Source organism: Fringilla coelebs (genome assembly GCF_963513975.1).
Source record: "Fringilla coelebs genome assembly, chromosome: 14".
In the NCBI taxonomy this organism is placed as follows: Eukaryota; Metazoa; Chordata; class Aves; order Passeriformes; family Fringillidae; genus Fringilla; species Fringilla coelebs.
The window spans coordinates 886,216-906,586 of NC_140040.1; the positions used below are offsets into that span (position 1 = coordinate 886,216).

Below are 20,371 nucleotides of genomic sequence, written 5' to 3' on the forward strand. Positions count from 1 at the left end.
TTATTTTACTTCCTTTAGACACAGACTAATGGGCATGGGCACAGGTGGCTCATGGTTTGCAATTTAACAGTGTGTGCAATGACAAATACATATATGTATTTTTAAGTGAGTAGGTACATTTTGAAATAGAAGACTGAATATATTTCATTTAACACAGTCTCAAAATCAAACTTGCTTTCAGAGCAATGACACTGAACAGAAGCCAAGAGCTTATCATGGCAAGTGTGCAGCCTCAGGAATAGAAATGAAATGTGCATCAACCACAAGGTGTGGGTTTTTTCTCCTTTTTTAAATAAAAAGCAAGAGAAAAGAATCTTCCACATTAGAGCAGTGTGATCACTGTTGAAACTAAACCTCCTGAAGCTCTTCACTGCCATCACTGTAACATCAAAGGGAGCTGGAAGAAGTAACTCAGATTTTGTTGCCTGTGCTACAAGTTTTTCTCCCCTAAAAAAGGCAGAATTGTATCAATCAGCCCAGCACAGGGACTAAAAGTAAGGGAGCACATAGCAAAGAGTGTCCCTGTGAGCAAACCAGGGCAGGCTTTTTCTTTTCAGTACCAAAAAACCAAAGAAAATTTATTACCTCCTGCATTAGCAACCAAGGCAATGACATATCTTCTATATCCTATTCTCCTGTGAAATCAAACAAGGCATTCAGCCTCTTTAAAAAAAAAATTTGGAAAGGCAGGAGAGAAAAAAAAAATCACTACTTGGCATTAAGGGAGCGTTTTTAGGTAACACCTCTGTGGAGCCAATCCTGAAATCCTTGTTCACTCTTTTCAAATACCCTTAAATACAACAAGGATTACCAAGTCCTCAAACAGAAACAGTGCCTGATGACTTTGCTTTTTAATTGCAAAAGCACGTCATTTTCCAGACTGGAAATCTTAAGATTATAAAGACAAATAAACTGAAGATATTTTTGGTTTCACAAGTTTTCCAGCCACCTGTGCATGGACAGCCAGGACAAGCAGAAAGCCATTAAAGAACTAATTTTTTCTCAGAACCTCCCCTGCATTCCAGGGCATCCCTTATGTCCTCTTCAGAAAACAAGTGTCAAAAATGAAAACTCACCCACAGAGTGAGGATTAAGTAGTGCATAAGCTCAATATGTGAAATATAACTTTGATTAAATGTGTTGATTTATCTAGCATGTCATGTCCTTGGTAAGATTTTTTTATGTTGATCAGTTTATTTGAACCCCTGGACACAGAAGAACAATTTCAGGACAGACCCAGAAGGAAACTGCAGAATTTCCACCATCAACCTTTGTGTTGTCAAAGGTTTCAAAGGTAAAACCCAGAACTTGCAAAGTGGCTGCAAACCTGCTTTCAACACCTCACATGCCAAACTTGGGGTTCTACTTTTCTTCTTCTTGTATTACTGATGTCATGTCAAAAACTTTTCAAAAAAGTTTAGTTTCAAATCAGTATCAATCCACTATTCAGAAATAAACAAAAAAAAATTTAAAAAAAAATTTAAAAAAAAAGAAAGAAAGAAAAGAGACTTATGAAGAAGTCTGAAAACAAGACCGACCTATACCCTGGGTGAGATTGGATGGGTTAAGTGTCTCTGGCACTATTTGTCTTCACTATTGACAGACACTGTCACACAACCCACCACTCGATGCCTGTCTCTGAATGGCGAAGCTAGAATGCAAGTTAAGTGTATTAATAGAGAAAAAAACTAGCATCCCAGCAAATATCATAAAGCAATCCAATTCACCAGTTATTAAACACACTCAGATTCAAGATAGGTAGGTTAATTTAATTTACATTAAGCCCAACAGTGTAAATTCCCCTTTACATTCCCATGCTGACCCAAGCAGTGTATTATTATTATACTTTGGGTAAATACATCAATCAATGGTTTTGTTATGATTCCCATTATTCAATTAACACTCAAGTTTAGGTATCTAAGGAGGACTTTTGTTAGTGGCTCACACACACCAATTCCATGGTTCTCAGATCCTTCCCACTCAGTGCAAAGGTTGATTCCAAGCAAGCAGAACTCTGGGACCCGCAGCTGCTCTCTCCAAGCCCTGCCTGCCACCCCTCTGCACCTCCCCAGCTCCCTGCAGGAGACGTTAGGTTCAAGAACACCTCGATTCAAGAAACAGACTGTTTTATCTTTTAGATGTAGGGGAGGGCTTTTCCTAAGAAGTCAAGAACCGCTCTTGGCCTTCACGATGCTGCTACAGGAGGAGGTGCCCAAGCAGTGGCACAATAGGATTGTTATTGCCCCTCACGGCCTTGGTTTTCCATTATTCCTTATGGAACAGGGAATTCTCTTGCCACAAAGTAGTTCTCAAGTCTTTCTGATCTAATAACAGCAGGCATTTAATGCAAGAAATTGCTGTAAGAAAAAAACCGCACAGAACGATGAAACAGTTTCTGTTTGATTGAGCAGTTCTAGAAAACTGGGTCTACTGACTGTATGAAATCATGAAATCCATGAAGACTGAAAATAAATTTAGAAAAAAGATGTGAACTAGATGTGAAATTCATGAAGACTGAAAGCATACAATTTAGGAAAAAGATATTAAGTTGACATGATCACCAATACAAATGTGGAATTCTAAGGAAGCTCATGAAGCAGGAAGGCCCTCAACACACACATGACTCCAATACAACTGGAATATTCCAACTCATTTTAGAGAGAACGCACCTGAAATGTTTCCATAAAATGGAAACAGTAAGAAAAATCCTTATCTCTGGCATTTCCCAGCAATGTTGTCTCACCAGAAGACCCTCTGGAATGATGAAGGAACCAAGCTAAGCTGACCCTCATCACGACCTGGCCTCTCCAGACTGGGCTCCACCACGGCTCCTTTGGGCCATGAATTTCCAGGAGAAACACTTAAACCCACGTAGAGCAGCCGGAGGGTGAGTTTGGAACGAGCCTTAGGGTCTGCTAGGAGCTCACTGTGTAAGAAAGAAGCATTTGCCTGGTGACTGCAGCAGGCAGGCTGCAGACAGAAATCCCCGGAAGACATCCTCCTGGAAACGACAGGAAGGCACTTCCAGCTGGGAGGGCGGTGGGAAGAGGAAGGGAAAAGCCTACAAAGAAATGGAAGTTTTTACAGGCATCGGGGACCAACTACAAAGAAGAATCTTTTTTTCTGCTCATTTGTTTACAATCGTAAGCCCAGGATAAGAGAACTGGGGACAGCACTGAGATCCCTTTTGAAATGTCTGGTAATTATTTCTGTATCAACAGGAAAAACTGACTAATGACACCAGGAAGGATGATAACTGAACAAAATATTTTCAGTAAAAATAAAAATGAAGAAGCCTGAGAAGCCACCCAGGGAAAACTAAACTAAAACAAACCCATCTCCATTTTGAGGCTCCATCAGAATCTTCCATTGGGGAAGGATGAAAAAGACTTATTTTGGCAGCAGAAAACATGACCCCTTAGCACCAATCTCTACCCTACAGGCAGTGCAGGTGTCTTCATCCATACCTCGAAAGCAGGAATTCCAAATTAAAGACTTATTTTCATAATTAAAATGACCAAAGATGCTTAAGGCAACATTTCAGTTACAACTCCAATCAAAAAAAGCTGATTACATCTGTTTGGGCAAGAAGATTGTCCCTTTAATTAAGTATTAAAAAAAGCATAAAATTGATCACAAAACGATAAAGTTCTATCATTTACCTACTATTTTCCTAGGATGTAATCACAGGTGCTTGGGAGCCAGCAGACTTCACTATCTCACAGATTTAGTGTATCCCAGTATGGAGAATGCAAAAGAAGAGATCAGTAAATACACTTCAGCAGCACAAAACCTGTTCCCCTTCTGCTGCAGCAAGAACACCACTCTGGAGAATTCAACTGGAGACTAAAAACTGGAAACCGGACAGCAATACAAAAAATATGGAAATATATATATATATTTGCCTCTGTGGGAAATGGAAAGCAGCTTGAGAAATCATCAACAAGATGAAGCATCTCATTCCAAGTTTTGCTGCAGGAAGAACAAGGGATGGTGAGAAGGGAAGTGAGTTTCTGTAACAATTCACTGGGGTTCAGAAGGGCTGAGCATTCCTGGCACTGGAGATAAAAGATGAAAAAGCAACACTCATTTAAAGGATATGGTTGAAAATACTCCTGATCATCCCCCAAAGACAAGAACCACGTGCTACATACAAGCTGGAAAGATACCTTTGAGAAAGGACTTAAATTGGCAGAGTGAATTTTAAGCATTTTAAGGTTCAATGTGTCTTGATCAACACCAAAAAATTGTTCAGGCTTTTAGAACCAACTGAGGAGAGACTCGAGCATCGCTCCTCACAACTGGAGCTCACAAACACCATGCAGGAGCACTGGGAAAGCTGCAGGCACATTTATTTCATGTAAAATCTCCAGGCAGAGCACACAATGACATTTCTCAGCATGACAACCTCATGCATTTCCAGAGTCTGGAGATGATTCATATTTAATGTGTTTATGGTGCTGCACCAGGCAAAATCCTCCTTTTCCTGTCCCCTGAACAAAGACACTGGAGTTCAAGTAGCAAGCACAGAGAACGGTTTCCAGGGGTAAAATCAGTTCTCTTCCCTCCCTTCTGTTTCCCATAAGAACTACAGAATTAGAAGCTTGAGATAGCAGCTCAAAATCCCAGAGTTCTATGAAATCACACTTGTCTAATATTCAGAGTGGGTAATGCCTCGTATGTCTGGATTAATGAATAGGAGATATACATTTATTAACAAATTAATGAAAATCCAATCAGCAACATTCCATTTTCATACTCTTACAACCGTTCTCTAAATCATAAAATAAATTTCCAAATGGAAGAAGAACTAGAAGTCTGTCACTGTGAGGTCATCACTGCTAAAACCAGCCTATCCTGCTCCTCCAAAAAAACCAGGAGTTAACTGCAGCATTTCCAGCCTACAATATGATTTATATGGGACAAACCCCCACAGCAAGGTGACAAAAAAACCTTGAGTGAGCTGAATTTCAGCCAGATATTGCCTTACTTTGTGTTTCATGAAGCAGAGAACAAGCTGTGTGAACAACTAGAGGAGTAGGAAAAAGCTCTGAATACTTTGGATCAATCCCTGTCACGGAATCCTCTCATTATCCAGAGTAATCAGATCTGTAGGGGAATTCTACATGGTATGGCTAGCTGTTCAAATTAGCCCTTCCTTTTAAAAACAAGAGTAAATGAGATTACATACAGCCTTATGCAGACTGAACTAACATTTCCCTCTCATTCCTAAAAAAGGAGGTTTTAAGGCAAGTAACACCAGACCAAAAGAACAAACCAAAAAAAAAAAAAAAAAAGAAAAAATAGAAAGACTTACACAAAAAAAGAAAAAAATTCACATACAGAACAAGAGGTTGCCAGGCCTTCCTCCTTACCCTGCTCCTGTACAGTATCAGCTCCCCAAAAAATCTGCCTACAGTCTGCTATTAAACATTTGATGTATGCAAATGATAGTTAATCTTTTGAAATGTAAGTGTAAAATGTATGTTTGGTTCCCTGTATAAGCACCTGGTTTGCACAAAGCCCAGGATAACTTTCCTGTAAAGAAACCCCAGCCAGACCCACTCAAGGCAGGGTAACAGACTGAAAGTGTGGTGGCAGCTTCTCAAAGATGCTGCAGAAATCCCACAGCAATTGAAGAAAATAGTAAACCACCCTTTTCTCTACCAAGGGGGTACAGCTACAGAAAGAACACAGAACGTGCCATGTTCAAACCAGCAATGGAAACAACACAGGTCTTTGCTCCTCTGGGGTTGTGTCTTGTTGGGTGGGGCAGTTTAAACAGAATTTTTAACAACTGTCACTCCAGGCCCTTGTCCCAAGTCCCTCTCCAGGTCTCCTGGAGCCCCTTTGGGCACTGGAAGAGGTCTAAGGTCACCCTGGACCCTTCTCCACGCTGAACAATCCCGGCTCTCAACTTGGTATCAGCTCAGTCTTTGTGACCCTCTGTGGTCTCTGACATTGAAGAGTGTTGACAGGTGAATAATCAGGTCTTCTTTCAGTTTTAACAAGAAGCCACAATATTAATTTTTTTAAGTTTTTAATTCCAGAAACTTGTGCTGCAGTTTAACCCAAACACACCTAATGAATGCATGTCAGGTTTTTTAAAGGATCTGGACTGGCTGTTGGCAGATGCCAAATACCTGGAGGCAACAGACTTTTAGTTCCATTCAAGTTTAAGTCTTTTCTGTTAGGTACAGAATTAATTAGCAGTTCAGGCCTGTCTGTGGATTTAGAGTGTAACAGGGTTTGTGGGCTGTTTTTGTTCAGTTGTTTTGAGGATACAAGTTTCTACAAGATTTGGTTGCTGCTGTCTATGAACCAAACCCATCATTAAGCACCTTGACTTTAGAAACAGATGCCCAAATAATTTTTTTAATAAGTGATATAAAAACATCAAATCCTTTTGATACAATAAAAGCATCAAATTCTTTCAGTGATCAAGTTCCACTGTGCACAGTTAAATCCACAGGTTCTCAGGAGAGGTCTGGCAAAACATGAATGGTGAGCAGTGCTGTAAAGTTTCTCTGACAAACGTTCAACCGCTTCAGGTTCTGATCAGGACTCCAGGACCATGCAAATCTGGGAAACGTTCTCACACAAACATTTAATGCATATGAACTTGGAGAGAGAGAAACAGGAATAATGCAGCTACCTGAATCTGCACCCTCTAGCCATTTTTTTCTCAAGCAAAAATTTAACACCAATTAGGAAAGCGGAACATGACCTTGTAAAAAATACAGGGATCAAATTATGAAAAAAAAAACCACCTTGTCCAGTGAAGGGAGTCACATCTATAATGGGCAAAATTATCTTTTTTCCCCATTGCACATATGTGTACTAATATACACAAGTTACTGACAAGAATCCCAGATGAAAGCCAGCACTGAGGCTCATCTCCCAAATCAAAGCTTTGCCCTTAGATCCTTACTTTTTTATATTTAATGAAGATCAGTGATAGTCTTTAAAGTCTAGAACATGGCTGGGAACAAGAAAAGGATGCAGACTGAAAGGTCATGCCTCTTTTTTTATATGTTGTCAATTAGAAAAATAACTACACTGGTCATTTAGAGTTCCAGCTGATATACATTCTAACCTCATGTATTTGAGGACCTTTTACCACACCACACTAGAGCTGTGTGTGAAAGGAGTTTAAATACTACACTTCCTCAGGCCTCAATGGAAAACATGACCTTTTCTTCCTCCTCACATTTTGGTAAAAGCTTCATGGCCCAAAATGTCATCTCTCATTCCATTTTTATTCTAACTAGAATCCACTGGCTTACAGTCAGTCAGCATTCTGCCTTAGCTCCAAACAGGGATTTATTCCCTTGGAAGACAGAGTGCATTCTAGGAGTTAATTGTCTGTGTGGCATAACAGAATAGAGGAACAGCTAATTTATTGCTTATGGAGATGCATATATGAAACGCAGCACCCTCAACATAAAATACCTGACACTTTTGATCACCCAGCTGAACTATACCACCTACATTCTCCTAGAATGAACTCTGTTACTTCTCCACAAGCTCTTTTTTACACTCAGAACTTTGCCAGCACTGTTCATGTTGGCCAGAACATCACAAACCTTAAGAAAACACCAGAATAAAGGAGAGTCCTTACCAGCAGCAACTACAGCTGGAGGCGGCGAACCGGCCTCACCACCGCTTGTTTGGCTCATGGATGCTATGGATGTTTCTCTGGAAGGTGGTAACTGCAGCTCCTTTGGGAGAAGGTCATAGACAGATTCTGTGGAACAAAAAGAACTTGATCAAAATGTCACCCGTGTCCTACACAAGAAAAGAAATAATGTTTTTGCCTAAAAGATATGAACTATAACCCAACCGTTTCAGAACCTTTGGGAAAAGTCACAGTAAGTACTTGGAAATAACAGCATGGACGAGAGCTATTTCAGAAAATAAACAAACATTAAGATGCACATTCTGAAGACTGAAACAAAGGACAAAAACTTGTTCAAACAAAGAAATAATTCATGAACTTCCAGAGAAACTGTTCTCATCCAGAACGAAGGGCCGAGGGCAGCAGATCACGTGGGAATCTGAGACAAACCTGTTTTCAGAATTCCAACTGTGCAACTGACTTCCTAAGGAAAAAAAAAGCATGATTTAGCACCATCACCCTCACAACACCCTATGGAGTCTCAGAATCACAGACTGGAATTGGGTGGGAAGCGACCTTAAAGCCGATCCCATTCCACCCCCCGCCATGCCAGGGACCCCTTCTGCTACCCCAGGGTGCTCCAAGCCCTGACCAACCTGGCCTTGGACACTTCCAGGGATCCAGAGACAGCCACAGCTTCTCTGGGAACCTGTACCAGGACCTCCCCAGCCTCACAGGCAAGAATTCCTTCCCAATATCCCATCTGTCCCTGATCTCTGGCAGTGGGAGCCATTCCCTGTGTCCTGTCACTCCATGCCTTGTCCCAGTCCCTCTCCAGCTCTCCTGGAGCCCCTTCAGGTGCCAGAAGGGCCTCTAAGATCTCCCCTGGAGCCTTCTCTTCTCCAGGGGAACACCCCCAGCTGTCCCAGCCTGGCTTCAGAGCCAAGAGGCTCCAGTCCTTGGATCAATGACCTCCTCAGGGGTTGCTCCAACAGCTCCATGTCTTCCCTGTGCTGTATTAATCCCGTGGGTTTGATCTCTCTTCCTCCTTGTGTGTTACCCAGGAGATCTCCTAAGGTTCCCTCCTAAGAGCTTGCTCCATCCTCACCTACTTACAGCTCCCAAGTTAATTCCAGCCTCCTGTACACCTGCAGCCTTAGGTGCGCTCACCAGGGGTTTCAGGGTAGAGGCTGGGTGTCACATTTTAGACCACATTTCAAGTAACTTGGTCTTTATCAATGAAGCATGAAATTAAAGATTTGCTCTTAATGGTCTTGTGATCTCTGGGAATTTGCTTCAATTCTAATGCCGGCTTTTCCTTCCCTCCCTCTTTATCATATTGTTGGAATTATTCACAAAGATTAGAATTGTGCTGATGTGGATTACTGCAAAAATCATGTGCTGCCTGAGAAAAAATTATCCTGTGGGAGTCTTGGATGTAAGCATAACTCTAAAGCAAAAGGCTTCACAGAACCTTCGCCACATTGGAGTCAAAAATAAATTTCTTAAACAAAAAAATCCCCAAGAATGAGCCCAAAGAGACAAGCTCTCAATTACCCAAGAACTTGGGGTTTGGAAAGGAGCTTTTGTAGTCAACTCTGAATATATTATGAGTCATGACAGATGATGATGACAATTCACTCCTCTCAGAGGATTTCTTGAGGAGAAAGGAATGGAAGTGTGTGTATATATTCGACTTACACATGAAATATGAAGCATTCTGTAGTTACCTGCAGACACACACTGTTGCAACCCCTCATTTTGGAGCCCCTCACTAAACATTTTGAGTAGCAGCAGCCCGAACACCTATCTGCCTTTGATTTTCCTGTCCTGCTACAGGTAGAAGTGCCAGTGCCAGCGGGAGTAAAGGCTGGTGCTCATTTACAAGGGCTCGTACAAACTGCTGCACTCATCTCTGACGAAAAGCAAAAGCAGCTGCTCCTTGCAGTACAACAGGAGCAAAAGTGAGAACAAGTGTTACCTTCCAATCCCTTCCAAACCATTTTGTGAATCTATGACCTCATGGCAGAAGGTGACGGTCAAATCCAAGCTTTCAGAAGAAAAGCAACTCTCCTGGCTTTTCTTGCATCAGATGCAGCATCACAGTCTAAAGCACGTCGTTACTGAACTGCAGTTCAACACTTTCCAGAGGAATCCCAAGTGCCTGGATACCTTTAAGAACCTTTGCTGCCACAAACCTACTCCACACACATCAGACTTCAAATGAAACTTTGTGTTTTCACCTAAACACAGGCCAATGTTTATATATGCTGAACTATAAATAGCATTAAAGCAAAAACTGACAAATTCCAGAAACATGAGAGTTGTTGCAAGGAAACTAATTCTTCCCCAGAGGATACGGCTCCCCCCATGCCTCACACTGTCCTCAGAGCTGAAGCGACTGCTCAGCCCCTCTCCATCACCAATTCTTACACGTGTGCACTCACCAATACTGAGAACATTACATTTCCTGCTAGAATTTTACATTGATTCATGCAGAAAACACCCCTAAAGGGAAAGGCTGCTGCAGAAATGCAATATTACATTTGGAGGCAAAAATAGCATTTCAGCATCATTACATGTTTCTACATAATTAACGAGATAAAAATGTGTAGACAGAATTCCTGCTTCCAGCAGCCAGCACTGAATCAGCGAGGAAATTTAAGCTGTCTGACAGCACTAAGTGTCCTGTAATTTATCGCTGATTTCAATTCTTTCGATGAATACATTGGTGGATCCCAAGTTTCTAGGGTTTTTTTCCTGGAAGTAGCTCCATTTATACCCAACATTTAAACACATTTTCCCTCTCCCTACAGGAAGCAAGGAACATGTGTTTCAGGATTAGTGTTATTATGAAATATAAACAAGATAACACACAAACCAGATAACCAAACATTAGTGAACAGCCAGAAGTCTCACACACTCATTTCCCAACACAAATCCTCACCTGTTAATCAGCTATTTGACATTATCTACAGTAAACTTCCAAATCTCTTATCTTGCCTCAAAATATCTCGCCTAGACAAACCCCGCTTCACAAATTCTCCTCCCAAAACCAAGGACACACAGGGACGGGCAGATTTACAAAAAGTATTTTAAGTGTCAAATTTCTTCAACTGCCCTTTATCCGATTATCCTGCCCTTATAATCTCTCATTGAGATCAGCTGCTTGGAACTTTGATCTTCCTGCCAGTTGTACTGACAGTCCAGAAAATTCTATTTCACATGGTTATATGGGCCAGAACCACACCAAACATGAGATCAGGATCCAAGAACACAGCACTTAGAATCAGGAAAGAGAATATTTTTGCTGTGTACTACTTGAACCTGCACACAACATTCTAAATTTATGTATCAGTAAAAAATAATCAAAAATTTAGGAAGGATTTTTTCACTGTGAGAGTGGGGAGGCCCTGGCACAGATGCCCAGAGCAGCTGTGCCTGCCCCTGAATCCCTGGAAATGTCCAAGGCCAGCCTGGATGGGGCTTGGAACAGCCTGGGATAGTGGAAGGTGTCCCTGCCATGGCAAATGGTGGAACTGGATGAGCTTTAAGGACCCTTTCAACCCAAACCATCCCAGGATTCTCTGGCACTGGGTCATTTCAAGTTAAAACAACTGCACAAAAGGTGTCTGTGGCAGGGCCGGACACACGATCACCAGTCCACACAAAATACATCCCTGGGTCAACATGGACCTGGATCAGTCCCAGCAGCTGGTGACAGGATCTCTGTCTTCGAAGGGGAGAGGAGAGGCCTTGGAAAGACTCAGGAAAAATAATGCTGAGAAGGTACAGAAAACACTGTATGAAACTGAAGAGGTGATGCTGCAGTAGGAGTGCAAAAGGCTGGTGGTTCGTGATGGCAAACCAAATTCTACAAGGTCCTTCACTTCCCATTTTATTCATTTCCCCTCAGTGCACACACACAGTTTTCCTTTTCTAAGAAAGATTTTGGATTTCTGCACACAACCTAACCAGGCAGAGTTACAGACCTGAGCCTACAGCAAAGTCTGAGTGCTCGGCCATCCCCGCCAGCAGCAAATACCTCTGGAATTCCTAACCCATCCTTATCCTCACAGTACCAAAGAACCTTTCAGAAACACAGCACACCTTGTGACCTGCAACATCACACTCCTCCTCACTCACCAGCATGCTGTGATTCCATTTAAACTTTATTCTTAGGAACAGAGCAATTAAGCTTACAGGAGCAAAGGGAACACAACACAACTGCTTCATGTGTGGGAATGCTGAGACAACTCCAAGATTCTGTGAGGAGCTTGGACATGTCCCATACAAAGCCCTGCTTTTCCCAAAGAGTCGGCATTCCCTTCTTCTTTTGGGTCATGAATCCTCCATGACTTCTGGCTGCACCTACACAGACATTTCAGCTGCACAGAATAAGAACTCTGATTTCTAGAAACTTAGTGCCCTGTTATCTTGCGCTGTGCTACTACTGGCTCAGGGTGTTACAGAACCTCTCTGTCCTCAAACTTCTGTGACAAATTAAATTGAGATCCTTCTGGTTGGTTGACCAAATTGCTGCTACCTGTAACTCAGCACCTAGCGATGCTGGGAGCATACAGGCAAGGAAAAGAGCACAGAATACTCAATTCCAATGTTTAAAACAACAGCAGCTCATTCACAAGGAATGCAGACATCCTCACTTTGCCAGGACCTTTAAACATTTTAAACATCATGGAATTTTCTTTACATACAGAAAAGATACCCCTAAGCTTTGCTGCTCCATGTCAAAAGCTAAGCCATGCTACCTGGAACTGCCACAGCTGGAAGCCAAGTCACAAACCTGACAGTGAAGTTTGCTCTGGCCTCAGGCAAGTGAGGCCATAACTAATGCAGAGGGCCCTGGCTGCAGCTCCAACTCCACCACCGCTTCTCCAGGCTGTTCACAGGCCCTGCCTTGAGGAGGCTGCTGGAATCCAGCCCCAGCTCTCCCCCAACTCACCTTTGTCTGTCCCACCACTGACACCTGCTCCTGGGACTTCACCCCCTGTAATGCCAGGGGCTCCTCCAGCAGCATCCCTTTGATCCCCACCCCCGGACTAACAGGTAATGACAGGTCTCCTGCTCCACAGAAGAGTGGAGAGTAAGATCAATACATGGGAGAAGATGAGAGCCATCCAAATTAAGGGCACTAGCAACAGAGATGGGGCATTTTCCACTTGCTGCTGACATTTTTTGCCCTTAAGGAAAGGTACATCCTGGAAATCCCTTAGCACTTCCATGACCTCATGAACAGCAGCCAAGTTAATCCTTGTCTTTAATAAGCTCCCGGCACTGAATGGCTGCCCATTTGATCCCCACTGATACTCCTCTCCTCAACATGGTTTAATACCCGCACAGATTTGGCTGCTCCTTCCAAAGCCATTTCCTTGCTGCAGCACATGACAGTCACACCAGAGATTAGACAAAACCTTGGTGTCCTCCTCTAATCAGCCGGCAGCATCGGAGCAGAAATCTCTTCTAATGATGTTCACTAAGCTGATCAAAAAAACAAGCAAGCAAACAGGCCAAGAGAGTTGTTTATATGGAACTGAGATTAAAAACAATTAGAAATCATGAAGTAGCAAGTAGCCTTCGCTACACGGGGGAGGTCAATGAAGTGAAGTGAGCACTCGTGCTCAGCAAATTACAGAAACCATAAAGGAAAAAATAATAGTATCCATATTCCACCTCATCCTCCACCAGGGTTGCAAATTCAGTTTCAGAGCACCCGCACACGTATAAAGGTCCTATGATGCTAACCTAAGACACAGTCTTGGGCTAAACCTGTATTACCGAGGCTTCAAATGTCAGATTGTCACTCCTCACTCCAAAGGCCGCTGCATTTTATTGAAACAATACATGTGACTTAACATATTTCAGAAACTTTTGTGGGTAAGGGATGCTAAAAGAATCTACTCTAGGCCTAAAAAATCCAGGCCTCTGCCAAAAGACCTTGTGGTTGGTTTATCTGTTTATCCTGAAGTTCAGTTCTACTCAGAATTTCAGTGTCCATAATCACAGCTTAGTGGCTGAGCTTATTGGAGGCCACTGATTCCACCATAATATCTGTTCACAGAGAGTTTTTAGAGAATGATGAAGGAATGGGGGAGCTCTAAATAGCCAAAATCTAATCAAAGCTTCACTTTGTTAAAAGACATTCATATCCCATGGCCCTCAGGGATTCTTCTCTACACAAAAGACTGTGGGAAGACTTTGAAGCAGATTACTTTGCCCATCAGGAAGAGCCCGTAAGAGCCAGTTGAGGAACCCTCTGGCTCTTCACTCCAAGATAAACAGGTTTTCCAGCAGACCCCAGGAACAGCATTGACTAAGTTTGGTAATTACAACAGAGAATTCAGAGAATCACAGAATCCTAGAATGGCTTGGGTGGGAAGAGACCTTAAAGCACAGCTCATTAAATCCCCAGCCATGGGCAGGAACACCTTCCACTGTCCCAGACTGCTCCAAGCCCTGACCAACCTGGCTTTGGACACTGCCAGGGATCCAGGGGCAGCCACAGCTGCTCTGGGCACCCGTGCCAGGGCCTTGCCTTCCTCATTGGGAATTTCTTCCCAATACTACAACAGAATTCAGGATACATTTCAGAAGACTTGGGCCACCCCACTAGAGACAGTTCACAGTAGGGCTGCTCTCCCTCCCTCAAGGCTAAACCGGGAGAAACAACCTCAGGACCCACTGAAATAACTCCTGCAGCGGAAATGCAACACTTCAGTACCCTTTAGGATTTGAGTGAGCAGACAAAAGTCCAGCTGTTCCTCCAGCTGCTTTGAGACAGCACACCCATAAGCCCTGACAGGGAATGACAGGGAATCTGTCCCCAGCCCACGGAATGTTTTAGGCATTGAGACGGCAATGCTGATAACACGGCTGGAACAGGGCACTGGCACAGGGACCCAGCACAGGGACGGTGTGGAAAGAAGCCAAAGAAGGATAACAAGGATTCAGTAAGAAGCTCAACAGAGGAAGCTCTGAGAGTCTGAGAAAGGAAACTAGGAGAGACACAAAGCTCAGTGCATAAACCAGAAGAGAAACAGACTGAGACAGGCATAGCCCAGACAGATCAGTGACCACTAAAGCACTTCCTACTTCACTGTGGAGGGTTTGTTGTTGTTGAGGTTTGGGCTTTTTCCTTTTTCTTTGTTTGGTTGGTTTTTCTGAGTACTCCTTAGGTGATCCAAACTCTCACTTGCAGAAGTGAGAATCACCCATGACAACTGCAGGCCATGGCAGCTCTGCTTAAGGGACAGCAAAGATTTTTATATTATAAAGTTACAAGAAAAAAGATTTGGAAGATGGAAAGAACACACAACAAAGAGTAAATCAGCTTTTGTACTGTATCTGTCAAGAGAGGATTTAGGACATATTACAGACTATCATACTCCTGCATTTCCTAACACCTTTGCAACTTCACTGATTTAACATCACAAGTTTGGAAGCAGGGAAAACAAGACAAACAGTCCTGAAAACAGGTTTAGGTTTCATAGAGAGCAAAAAGGAAGAACTCTGCTTGAGCACACATAGAATAGATAAAATACAGCAACTGTTCAAACAATCACAGAATCACTAAGGTTGGGAAAGATCTTTAAGAACACCAAGACCAAACATTAACACAGCACTACTAAGTCCCACTGAACCACAGAGATACAGATTTAGATGGGATATTGGGAAGAAATGCTTCCCTGTGAGGCCGGGGAAGCCCTGGCACAGGTTGCCCAGAGCAGCTGCGGCTGGCCCTGGATCCCTAGAAGTGTCCATGGCCAGGCTGGATGGGGCTTGGGAGAGCAGATGGGGTCCCTGCCATGGCAGGGGATGGAACAGGATGAGCTTTAAGGTCCCTTCCCACCCAAACCATCCTAGGATTCTATGACACTTGTGACATTCTGTGACATAACTGCATGGCAAAAGCCAGAAAACAAAAGCAGCCCATAGGCAGTGAGGCTGAGCAGGAGAACAGACACCCTAAAATATTTTACAGTTATTGGTCTAATCACTCTATTTTTGCAATAGTTGAAACTGAGTGGTAGTAAGATCATAACTCACAAGACTCCCCGTCCTATCTGTCCTACCCCAGTGCCAAATCCACCAGGTTACACTTACTAAAACATTGATTTTATTTCATATTTTTGAGGATGCCTCAATGCAATTAAACAAAGGACTCAATAAAAATTTAGCATGCAATCTAAAATACGTAAAGACTAATTAGCACGTTCTTCCTAATTGCCCAACGCTGCCCATGGATTTCCACACAGCTGTCAGATGTAGGTCTGTCACCAGAGACTTGCCAGGCTGTCCTGACAGAGGAAACAAACTGCAGAGCACTGTTCCCTCTATGTGCCACACCACCCTCAGCGTGTCTGTGATGGGGGAGCAGGGAAAGACTGGAAGCAGGTCTTCCCGCCAGCACTCCTGTTATTGTCGGCCCTGGCAGGGCTAGATTGCTGCTACAGCAACAGTGGCAGGTTTTCAAAGAAACTGCAGTGTATACAAGGATGTTTTACACAGCCAAACAGAAAATCTTCCTTCCAGTTCCCCCTGGCTTCAGACAAAAGCAGCAAACCCTAAATCAACAGGCTTCACCCGCATGGAGGGAAAGGCAGATGCCGTGGTGCTGCCTGTGCTAGAAAACTTCAGGATTAAAGAGCTGATGTTGGTGCAGCCCCACTCTGCAGAATCCCCAGGGGATCCGAGTGCTCCGTGTTGATGACGTAGCACTGGGCACTAAAACTCAAATGCTGCTACTCCCTGAAATTAACATTTCAGTGTGTTAGTGAAGGAGAGAGAGCAGTGTTCTGAAAAGCTGTTGTTTCAGAGAAAGATGACCAGTAATATATTATTAACGATAAATGACCAGTGATATATTATTAATGATAAAGCCATTAACATTTGATCACAACTATAATATCACAGAATCCCAGGCTGGTTTGGGTGGGAAGTGACCTTAAAGCCCATCTCATTCCAACCTCCTGCCATGGACATGGATATCTTCCACTAGTCCAGGTTGTTTCAAGTCCCATCCAACCCAGCCTTGAACATTTCCGCAATATCATTATTTCTTGTACTTAAAAATTAAAATTTAAGCTAAAAGTGGTTTCCTGTATTTTTCTAAAGGACAAGTCTTACTACCAAAAATGGCAGTATTAAATAGGTAATTTTGCAAGCAATTTGTAACCAGCTCATGCACTATATCCCACCAACCTTCAGAAAATTTGCTAATCTCAATATTCAGGATTCTGCACAGCTGGGTAGAGTTGAGAAATTAATCCTTTTAAAGTTGAATTTCAACAACTGACAAAGGCATGTGTTAGCTGAATTCTATTTATGGCATTCATCCAAATATCAAATAAAGCTTTCCTGGCTGTGTTTCAGTCATCCCCATTCACAGCTCAAAGAGAACTTTTATAAATGTAGACAGGCAGTATAAATCCTAGATCTTGTTTGCATCCAATTTTACACATCTCAGAATGAGAGAACAACATTATTTAGGAATTGTCACTTCAAGGAACAGACCAGTAATGACTTACTGAGACATCTATCCTATGTGGTTGTAAACTCCAGACAGAAACCAAAGAACGTAAAAATACTCCTAAAATACCACCGTGGACAAGGCAGAGCAGCAGGCAGGCTGACAGAGCAGTAGGTACATGAACACAGAATCCCAGACTGCTGAACTTGGGAGGACCTTAAAGCTCACCTCATTCCACCCCTGCCATGGGCAGGGACGCCTTTCACTAGACCAGGCTGCTCCAAGCCCTGTCCAACCTGGCCTTGAAATGTTTAAAGAAACCCAAATACCAAGTGATCAAAGAACATCTGTAATAGCTATTTATCAACCCCTTTAAAGCACCTGTGTTGTTTCAAAAATCAAAGTTCACCAGAAACGGAGGTAATCAGGCAGTTCCTTAGGTACAACGCACCACCCGAATTCAGGGACACACAGAATTCACCTGACCCACAGTTTACTGTGGTCTTACAACATTTCTCAGCCTGTACAGGTTTGCACCATTTTTTCTCACGGGGTTACTTTTGTCATCTCTTACATTTGCTGTGAGCAATAAAAGCAGCAGCGGCAATGAAAGACAGATTCTTTCTTTTGAGGCTATATCACAATATATAAGGTGAATAACAAAAAGCATTCTGACAGACTTCCAACACATTGTGGCCACCCCTTGGGTTCAGTATTTCATTACAAACCCGGATGCACAGGCTGTGCTCCTGAGACCTGACCTGTCCTAGTAACTCTCAACACAACATTCAGCATCTCAAGCCCACAAAGGGCCTCCACGCCTCCCTGCCTTTGCTCCCATTAACAGGTATGTTCTTTCATCATCACCAAGACTGAGAAATGTCTGTGCTTCCTACTATCACTTTGCTTTCTACTGCCAACTCAACTGTTTGATGATAAACACTGCTCTTCAAACCACAGGCAATGTTCAATAGGGAGCTCTGCTGAGTCTGACACCTCGCACACTTCGAAGGGACCGACTCATCAGGGACATGAGGAACATGCTCAGGAAACCTGCAACAACTACTGCACCTGCAAGGGATTCCTCAGGGAAATAAAGATGGAGAAGGCTCAGGGGGATCTTATCCATGTGTGGAAATTCCTGACAGGAGGCAAGAGAGGCTCCTCTCACCGGTACCCCATGACAGGACAAGAGGCAATGGGCGCCAATTAAAACACATTCAATTCCATCTGAATTACCTTATCCATAGCACAGCCAAGCACTGGCTCAGGCTGCCCAGGGTGGGTGTGAAGTCTCTGTGAGGACAGTCAGACCCTGCTGGGCACGTCCCAGCACCCGCTCCAGCACCGATTCCATGAGCTCCAGAGGTCCCTGCCAGCCCCAAGGACTGAGACTGAAAGCTGGCACTGTTTCCACAAGACTCACCCACATCCTCTCCCATCACCAGAACATCTGACTGTTTTCAGAACTTTAACCTAAATCAGATTCCTGGGCTCTGCATCATTTACTTGTGAGATAAAACCAAGATTATTAGAAACTGTAATTATAAATTCCTCAGTAAATCTGCTTTAATAGGGATACACATTCCAAGGAAAGCTGCCTTTTTTACTCCCTAAGAAACAAAGCATACCTCCTCATTCCTAAACTGAAAACAGAGAAAACTTTAAATGACATACAAGTCTTTGTTCACCAGATATACAACCAGACTGTGGGATTTCTTGCTGAGTCCAAAAACAAATCAAGAGTCAAAAAAGAACTGAGGTAAAGTCTAGATACTCCTATTCTGCCCCAAATAGTAAGGATTTACACAACTCCACACTCCAGGATCCGTGCTACAAAGGCAGAAAACTGCCAGTTAGCAGAAGCTCTGGACTCTGCAGCTGATTTTTCCCCAATCACCCCATGGTGCTCCTATCCAAACCCACTGACTCTTCTGCTGAGTGAATCCATACGCACAGTGAGGGACTGAAACAACTGGATGCAGTGTCAGTTTTTCTGAACGGGGATGGAAATGCCAGCATTTGGAAACTTTTTAAGACTATCTTTAAACCTCTCTCTTCCGTATCTTCACCCTGTCTGGGCATTTGACAGGAGCCACTGTCCATCTTCCCTCTGTATGCCAAACCTCCTGACCTTCATCACAACTCAGCCTGCTTTTAGGGTAAAAACTTTGTGTTTCTTCAGCACACCACATCAGTTTCATAAACTTTGTAAGGCGACCCCAAATTCTTTCTAGTTATTTACAAAGCAATCATAAAACCTTTCCAGATGCTGAAGGACAAGTGATGGAAGGGAATGGAGAACAACTACAGAGTGTATTTATGTAAACAGTGACAACGTTCCTCAGTCTGGTTAAGTGATATTCACCTCACAGATGCCTCAGAGCTATACAATATAGCAAAATAATGTACCTGAAGTTGGACATTTACATTTTAAACACTGCTAAAGCACTGCTTGCTTTGCAAACAGCAGCTACTGGAAATTTTACTGCATGTCCATTAGCACTTGCTATTACTACACAGCTCAAAGTTGGATCTGAGAGTTTGTTCAAAGCTGGATCTGAGAGTTTGTTTCAGTGAGTTCCTAAAATAATTGCTAATGACAAACAGGCCTGACTGTTCAGCCTCATCAGTTTACTCTCTACATACCCACCAAGATAACACACATGATAACTGCAGAGACATGACCACACACCTTACTTAACCTGCACTTTGGCCACTCACCAGCTCCTGCTGGTGTTCACCAGCACTTCTATGCTTCAAAATTAGTTCAGGCCATTGCCTTTTTGTATAAAATGAAGTACTAGTTCTCTTTCACTTTCACCATCCAGAGGTGAAAGTGTTCAAGAAATGAGTGGACATGGCAATGAGTGTTCTTGTCTGGTGAACAAGGTGGGGATCACAAAGAAGTTGAACTCAACCTTAGTGGTCGTTCCCAAGATAAATGATTCTGTAAAATACATTTCATATAAAACTGCATAATCTCTGTATCAGTGCAAAAGTCAGATCAAGGCTCCAGGATGCCAACCTGGTTTTAGTTACAGATACCAGAAGGTAACCGTGCTGTTGAAAATTTATTTATAAAGGTCAGATGCTTCATAAAAAAATGAAAAATTTTAACCTACAACCTCAGAAATGTATGACGAGAAAATTCTACTTCTTGACAACGCTAATCTGCAATACAGAATCACAGAACCATGGAATGGTTTGGTCCGGAATGCATGTATAGTTCATCTCATTCCACCCCTGCCATGGGCAGGGACACC

The 20,371-nt window shown here is 42.9% G+C and overlaps 1 protein-coding gene across 6 annotated transcripts in view; it reads right to left on the reverse strand.

Moving 5' to 3' along the window:
- Positions 1-20,371, reverse strand: part of NFAT5 (nuclear factor of activated T cells 5) — a 55,267-nt gene that overhangs the window by 29,567 nt on the left and 5,329 nt on the right. For 4 of the 6 annotated variants that reach the window (XM_084215204.1, XM_084215203.1, XM_084215205.1 and 1 more), the window contains exon 2: positions 7,622-7,747. In XM_084215204.1, coding sequence (XP_084071330.1) covers positions 7,622-7,747 — 126 coding nt within the window. Of the gene's footprint in view, positions 1-7,621; positions 7,748-20,371 lie in introns of those variants that run through there. The other 2 variants (XM_084215206.1, XM_084215208.1) reach the window with 2 other exon arrangements.